Source organism: Cibotium barometz, chromosome 54, assembly GCF_041138505.1.
Source record: "Cibotium barometz isolate CiBa-2024 chromosome 54, ASM4113850v1, whole genome shotgun sequence".
Taxonomy (NCBI): Eukaryota; Viridiplantae; Streptophyta; class Polypodiopsida; order Cyatheales; family Cibotiaceae; genus Cibotium; species Cibotium barometz.
In genome coordinates, this window is record NC_141099.1 from 20744714 (window position 1) to 20752811 (window position 8098).

At 40.0% G+C, this 8098-nt stretch overlaps 1 protein-coding gene across 1 annotated transcript; it reads right to left on the reverse strand.

Moving 5' to 3' along the window:
• Nucleotides 1-1691: 1691 nt before the first annotated feature.
• Nucleotides 1692-4415, reverse strand: LOC147607936 (uncharacterized). The gene is made up of 4 exons (XM_086789579.1): nt 3459-4415; nt 3204-3329; nt 2638-2805; nt 1692-2073 (listed from the first exon to the last, which is right to left on the reverse strand). The coding sequence occupies exons 1-4, from the start codon at nt 3858-3860 to the stop codon at nt 2005-2007; spliced, it is 765 nt and encodes a 254-aa protein (XP_086645705.1). The 5' UTR covers nt 3861-4415; the 3' UTR covers nt 1692-2004.
• Between the last annotated feature and the right edge of the window lie 3683 nt (nt 4416-8098).

The following is an 8098-nucleotide window of genomic DNA, read 5'->3' on the forward strand; positions in this document are numbered from 1 at the left end:
GCTTAAACTTAAGTTGCTAAGGTAGCATAGGGAACATGTTTAGTTGGAGATATGGTACAATCTGCAAACCATCATAGAATGTGGTGAAGGTTTTCTCAAATTATTTCCACCTTTGCTCTGAATGAGGGTTTTGTTGGGTATTTTGGAGCCTCATGTGTGTCCACCTTGTGTGTCCACCTTGTGTGTCCATGTATGCGTGTACCATTTATGTGTGTGAACCACCCCTTAAGTGTGTGTATGTTTATGTGTGAATAGCTTCTAAGGTTGTGCGTGCATGTGCGTGCGTGCGTGTGTGTGTGTGTGTGTGTGTGTAAGCAGTAATATCATGGGCTATTCCATGTGCCATTACTTTAGTGGGTGTGGCTGAGTCAAAAGATAAGCCTTCTATACATATAAAAGTGTTGTACTTTGAAGGTTTTCCACAAATCAATTAAATATTCATTCTATTATGCAATATTGTTCACTCTACCTTGAGCTTTGTTCTCTCTCTCTCTCTCTCTCTCTATCTTTTTCTCTACACGCATATTCATATCTTCCACCCTCCATAGCTAGAGTCATATTCTTCGTGCTTGTCTGATTACCAACAAAGCATTCCAAACGAGCATGAATATTGTACTGGTATATATATTTATGTGTTACACACTAACTACTAGGCTATATTTTACATATAAACTCCCCCCCCCTCCCCGCCCTTTTTTTAATGCAATGAGCTTGAACCCTTGCAAAATTTTATGGCTTTGTGATCACTTATTTAATGAAATGACTTGTGAGTCACTTAGTTACCAAAAAGTTGAGCAACAAATCCAAATAGCTGGTATCCTTTCCTCAAGGGTTGGTGATGAGGATGAGTTTGAAGAAGAAATGCAAGTTTGGTGTAGCTACATCATTTAAATTTTTCTTTGAAGAGTACTTCTAAAATATAAGATTGAAAGTCTCAAATTCTACAAATTTTGATAGGGTATAAAAGAATGAACTTCAAAACTAGGAACTTTTCTTTTCCAATAGTTTTCCTAATTTTAAATCAAAATTCACCAATCTATTTTATAGTTATGTCTTCACAAATTATGAGGATAAGACCTTGTTCCTTAAGAGCAAGCTTGATTCTTGACAAGCAAGCTTGATTCTTGACAAGCATCCTGCACATTTTTGGGTATTTTGGAGGTAAAAACTTGCAAAATTAATTCTAAACTTCTTGTTGCCCATCCCTTCTCATCAAATTTGATGGACAAGAGTAAGAGTGCCCATCAAAAGGCAACCCTGCTAGCAAGTCACATAGCAGAGCTTGCATGATGACATCATCCAAGGTATAGCATCATCTAAATTGCACCACCCATGACTCCATCCACTTTGGACTTGAGTAAATAATGTCTCAAACACATGAAACATGCTATTTCACAAAGTTTGGACTCATGTACACATGGACCTAGACTTAAAGAGCAATCACACACATGAAGCGTGTTGGATTCGCTGTTTCAAATGTACATGTGACGTTGGGTGGCGACTAGATGGCTTTAAAAAAAAAAACACACACACACACACACGCAGCACACGCGCGCGCGCACACACACTCACACACACAGATTTTTTCCGTTCTGTGCGAAAGGAAACCTACACGATTAGTGATTCCTTGCTAATCACACCCTTAATCTCAGATGAAATCTTCCTTTTTAACAAGTAGATGCTCCAAGTCCTGCTGCAAGTATATAACGCAAATCTATTGCAGTATCGATTTCTTATCATCCCAAAAATTACAAGAGATCGATCATATTATGTTGTACAATTAGAGCTTAACCGTACAATAAATCATGTTTTATTACATGAGAGGACCATCATATTACTGCAAATCACACTCTGCCAGTATTAATTTTTCTGTTAACTGGCGCTTAGCTGCTAAACTAGATAACCAGCTGATTAAAATAAGCAAGGTTTCTATAAATGAAATGATGGGTCTCCTCAGAGACGCGTTCGCTTAAACTAATCTTGTATTAGTATCCTATATTGCCTCTAAATCTTGAGGATTGCCCTTAAGACTGCCCTCCTTATGACCTGCTTGTCCATCAAGTGAACTCCTTTCTGAGACAACACAGCACAATTAATCACAATTAGTTGCCATAAATATGATTAATATTGACACTGAATTGAGGTGAATAGGTTCTGCATAAAATGATGAAGTATTGGATCGTGTCAAATTAGCTTGATTTAATCCAATTAATGTGATTAAGAATGTTGGGCTGCGAGATTTCAACATGTAATGGAGTTTGACCTGATTTTTTATAAGAAACGTGTGCATATAATGATAAGGTGTGAATTAAAGGTCTAATGGGATCTGAAGATGATCGCTTCTGAGAGAACAAATCTTTTAGTTAATTACCCTAATTTCCATTGCTGATCTTTGCATATGGTAAGGACAGATGATGTATGCCAAGTGATTCACGGAGCGCTAAGATTAGAAGCTTGATCTAATGATTAATTCAATGAAAATGCTGATGGGTTCTGAGTTCCATCATGATTAGAGAGATGAGTTATAATTATTTTAGTAATTAAGAAGATGGGTTATGTAAATTTTAGTAATTAGAGAGATGGGTTATGATTATTTTAGTAATTAAGAAGATGGGTTATGTAAATTTTTCTACTTACTTGGGTGCTAGAAGCTTGGAAGAGCAAGCGATGATGGCAGGAAGCATTCACGTCATCAAAGACGAGGCCAGTGGATTCCAGCAACAGCATAAGCTCTGCCAGTAGGCCTGTCCTCTTGTTGCATGACACGTAGATTTCCAGCCTTTGGCCTGAGCTTATCACTTCCACCTAAAAATAAAGAACAAATTCTCAATGCCACACTTTTACCTTATTATAGCAAAGAGTTAATGATGCACTTAACTTAAGCAAAGTGTTAATGACATACTTAACAAGGCAGAGCAAAGTGTTAATTATGCACTTGAACCTAGACACAATTAAGTGTTAATGACACACTTAAACTAGGCAAAGCAAAGTGTTAATGACACACTTAACCTAGACAAAGCCTAATAACATTAATTTTTGTCAAAAAAGCCACATAATAGAGGAATCAGAACTAACAAGTGCTTGATTTAATTAAAATTCTGTGAAAATCCAGTTAGGTACTAAAGGCATTACATGAAAATTAAATCATATTAACTACAACTAATCTAGAATAATTGATGATAATCTCCTAAGCAGGCCAGCACCTGAGCATCTCGAGATGCACTTGAATAATTAGACTGCGGATTGGTATTCATTAGACCCTCGTTTAGATCTTTGATCTCCTGCTTGAGGATTTTCAAGTAGCCCAATGCATCTGAGATAACACATGGCTGCAAGGAAGAAGCAAGGCGCAGTTGAGAGGAATAATCTACGAAATTTAATTTAAAAAAATGAAAGCAAAGAGAGAATGACATAATATTGATTAATTTTTCAATTATTTGGTTGTAGATATGGAGCACCTCTGCGTTGATGCAGGTGTCGCCAATGGCGCAGTGAGGAGGGATTAAGTTCCGCAGGGACTGCAACTCCTCGTAGAGAGAGCTGGTGATGGTGGCTCCCCTTCTCCTCTTGATGATCCTCCTCTGCAGCTTCCTCTTCATCACGGACCTGCTTGCATGCTTCAACAGCTTCAAGGCTTCATCGCTCAGCGTCGCGCAGGCTTGCTTAATCTCGTCATTATCATCAGGATTAACAGGCCCATTATCACCACCACCACCACCACCACCATCATCATCATCATCATCAGAGAGAGCACTCTCACATCGACTAGATGAGCAATAAGAAGCTTCTTCAACCTCCTCATCACTGCTGCTGCTACCAGAGCCGTCTGCTTCCAACACGATCTCCTTAGCCACAGCCATAGGTAATGTTTTCACTGGCACTAAGCTCCAAACTAGGTTGGGTTAACAGAGGGTATATATAGATCAGTACTATGATGCGAAGAGGAGAGGGGGCCTTGGGCGATGGAGGGTAGCTGACAGAGAGGGCGATACAATGCTCGAGAATCAAAGCGAGAGGGAGCAGAGACGATAATGCGATAGGGGAAGCAAAGACAGCAAGGAAGCAAGCAATGGAAGGAGAAGAGGGTGCGAAGGGAGGGAGAGGGCAGAGACGTTAATATAATAGGGAGCGTCACAGACAGCAAGCGAGCAATGGAACTAGCAGAGAATGCATGTCAGAGAGAGAGAGAGAGAGAGCGAGAGAGAGGTCTGAGGGAGACTACTGTTGCGGAGGCGCATTGAAAGGAGACTGACAAAGCTCATGTCGCGCAGAGGGTGCAGCAGGAAGCAATGGATAACGTCGAATATCATCAAAGGGCAAGGGGTGGGAAAGAAGAAGACGACTGGAGAGAGCCTGCATTTATCAACTTGGAAGGGGGACTTCTCGTGGGCATAGAAGACCACCCCCCCTTCTCTCCCTTTAATTTGTCTAAGGCTATAAGTGGTGGGGGCCCCTTCCCACAAGAGCCATAGATTGATAAAACAACAAGGTCTCCCGTGGCCTTGTACTCGATAGAAAACAACATGTCATCCACTCAACTACACATTGGCAAGGTCCCCGTTTCCCTCTAAAAAAGCCCCACGTTAATATCACCACCCTATTCATATTCACACCCCTCTCTCTCAAGTCTTTTGACCTCACTCACCCACCCTCCATTTCTCTCAAGTCACACATTCCTTGCTTCAGACAACATTACCTTGGCCAGTCACCATTCACATCCCCTCACACCTTAAATGTCATGCCCATTACACACTTTTCCCACCGTCCTAAGACGTACTAGTAATATCCGCCATCCCACACTCGCCCATATCCAAGATTTTTCGTTGTAAGCCCATAAACCATTCTCAAGCCAACGATGTTTATCCATTGCCAATCTCGCTCACCGACCTCCATAACCCATTAAGCATTACATGTCCACTGCTAATTTTTACACCCCCCCCCCTCTCTCTCTCTCTCTCTCTCTCTGTCTCTCTCTCTCTCTCTCTCTCTCGCCCCCCCAACGTGCATGCACGCATACACACCCACCCACCCACACACAACCTACAAAGCATGTTAGTGGAGTTAACTTACTTTTGTAGGTCTTTGAAAGTTGTGAAAGGTGTAGGGACTTTGGCTATGTGTTAGCCATATAAACTTTTATGAAAAGCAAAGAAAATAGAAGTTTTAAGCTTTTGATCCTTGTTTAGCACCTAGTTCTATATGAACATTGATTTATTTAGTGCTACAGAGTCTTGTTTGCCATTCTTATAAACTTTTAATTTTGTGTAGAAAATAGTTGACAACAAACATCGCTTTATTCTTAATGATGCACATTAGTAGAGGGTTCTCATTAGATATACTTTTGTATATCTCCATTCTTGGTAGAACAACAATGAAGAAAATGAACACATTGGCATAGTAAAGTGCTTTCACTATCTTTGGGAACTTTTGGCAATGAAATGCCAATGCATATATTTCATTACCAACGGTAAGATTGCTATACATGCAAGGTTGAAATATGCTTAATAAATAATGAGTTTCAAACAAAGAGAGATTTTGAACAAGGGACAATTGTAAAGCAAACTCCAAGCATTTCCATCAATAAAAATGAATGTACTAAAAGCAATAGAAATCAAGTGAAGTTTTTCTAAGGTTTTTCAACGCACACATAAGCAAAGCAAGTTGGTGGTTGCTCAAACTTCTTATCACATAATTAATGTGAGTAGCTCCTTTGTGTAAGCATCCTCCTTGGAAAATTGTATGTACTCTTTTTCCATATGCAAAAGTGGAAAACCTATTCTCACATATCTATGGGTCTATAGAGATGTACCCTCCCTATAATGTAGCACCAAAAATGAAGGGAGAAATACTTACCTCTTATCATGGGGATACTCTAGTACATAATTATAAGGGGTTGGGCACCTTATTTGGATGGTCGGGCACTGCCTAAAATGTCTATGTGACATCGGCTACTAGGATACATAATAAATTTGATACCAATGTTACACTTAGCTCGGTCATCCCTTGTTTACAACATGTGTAGGCCATTAGTGCAAAAACCTACTTGGGTAGACATAAATTGTAAAGTGATATAAAATGAAAGATATTTTGTTGCCAATCGCTTGTAATACCTCTGACTTCGTAAAAATATTAGTTGGTGGATCCCTTGGAAGCTATGTACCTACTAGTTAACCGTCTTAAAGTGGAATTAACTTGCTTTACCTCAATTGGACCTTCATAGGATGGCTTTGAATTTTTATCTTTGGTCCTTTTAGCCTTCTCACCATGTATTGTTGTTAGAATACACAATAGTGGAAGTAGTAGGATCAACACAATACTAAGCATTGAATTATAGAAAGAAGTGGAAACTAACAATATTACTACTTATAAACTTCGATTATAAACGGATGGTTGTCCACCCCCACCCATGTACTCTGGGTAAGGAGCTTTGATAGCAATCTACATTAGAAGCAACATTGGTATCAGAGCAATGTTATCAAAGAAGAATTTTTCAAAGCCTATCTTCTGTGCTTGGCTATGAAGCCACACAAGCTCCTTGCCATTAGTCTATGCAGAGGTGAAGCAAGAGTACATTGTTGATCTTCTTCAGTTTTGCCGCTGTACATCCTTTCATCTTCCCCACTGCACATATCCTAGGTAAGCTCTCACCTTTCCACACAATTCTAGGATTTCTACTTTCTATTGTACATTGGTCAGTTTCCCTTTTTGCTTCCGTACACTGTGGGTAACCTCATGCACTATCACTACAGTCAACTAAAGCTTTCAAAAGCTTTCGGCATCAAATTTTAATATCCGTCGTTTTTTGTTGTTGCTGCTGTTGTCTGAGTTAGCTACTATTGACATTGAACTATTGTGTCCATCAATTTTGCTTGGTTAGCCATTCAGTTGCGTAAGTTAACTTGGCATGGTCAGCAAAGCAAATCAGCCTTTAGCTTTCCTCAGCATTCAACTTCAGTTGTGCTCATTCAGCATTGTCCGTCAGCTTGGCTGGTTAACAATTCAACCGTTTGCTTTCAGTTATCAGCATAGGAAGTTTGCTTCCATCAGCTGTTGCAACAGTCAACTTTGCTCGATCAGCCATTCAGGTATTCCACATTAAAGCATTCAACTTCCGTAGTAGTCAAGCTCTCACCCAACTAGCTTTGAGGACTCGACATTCTGCATTAAGCATTCAGCATCAACTTTTAGACTTTGGCTTCAACATTTGATTGTGGCTTCCACACATCAACAATTAGCTTTTGTCTTTAATTTTTCGTATTCACTCAACAGTTGGCCGAGTTTAATTTCTTAGTTGGGTTTACTCACTTGGCCAGGGTTACCCATTCAGTAGTCAGCTTTTTACTTCGGCACTTTGTATTCGGCATTCCAATTTTGGACTTTCACCTTCGACATTCAACGTTTGGCTTCTTTCAACTTATGTCAATTGATTCCATTAACCGATTCAGATTCCATTCATGAGCCAATTCAGATTTTGTCTATCAGTTAGCTATTGTCCCATCAGCAGCTCGTTCACCTTTCATCCCCGTCAATTGCCAGAGTTGGTTCAGCATATCTGTCCATCAATTGGTTCAGTGTTCGTCCGTCATAGCAGTTGATTTTGTCTCCGACCATTCAGCTGATTCTGACCTAAAGATTCCATGCCAGCTTCCTACTTGCTGATTCCATGTGAGCTTTCGACTTACTGACTTGCCAATACCATGCCAACTTCTTACCTGCTCTGATGCCACATCAGCTTTCGACCTACTGATGCCATGTCAACTTCTGACCTACTCATGCCATGTCAGCTTCTAATATGTTGAATCATCGTTCGATTCTTATCTATTGACTCATCGTTTGACATTCTGCATTAAGCATTCAGTGTTAGCTTTGGCTTCCACATCATGAGTCGGCTTTGTCTTCAATTGTCCGTATTCACCAGTTGGTCGAGTTTACTTTTTTAGTTGGGTTTTCTCACTTGGACAGGTTTACCCATTCACTAGTCGGCTTTTTGCTTTGGCACTTTGTATTCGGCATTCCAATTTTGGACTTTCACCTTCGACGTTCAACATTTGGCTTTCAGCTTCTGTGAGTTGATTCCGTTAGGGCTGATTCAGATTCC

Excerpts from the sequence above, each read along its gene's own strand:
- LOC147607936 (XM_086789579.1), bottom strand. The coding sequence starts at position 3,860 with ATGGCTGTGGCTAAGGAGATCGTGTTGGAAGCAGACGGCTCTGGTAGC. Across the intron at positions 3,330-3,458 it reads ACACCTGCATCAACGCAGAG|CCATGTGTTATCTCAGATGC; the intron begins GTGCTCCATATC and ends TCTTCCTTGCAG. Across the intron at positions 2,806-3,203 it reads GTGCATCTCGAGATGCTCAG|GTGGAAGTGATAAGCTCAGG; the intron begins GTGCTGGCCTGC and ends CTTTATTTTTAG.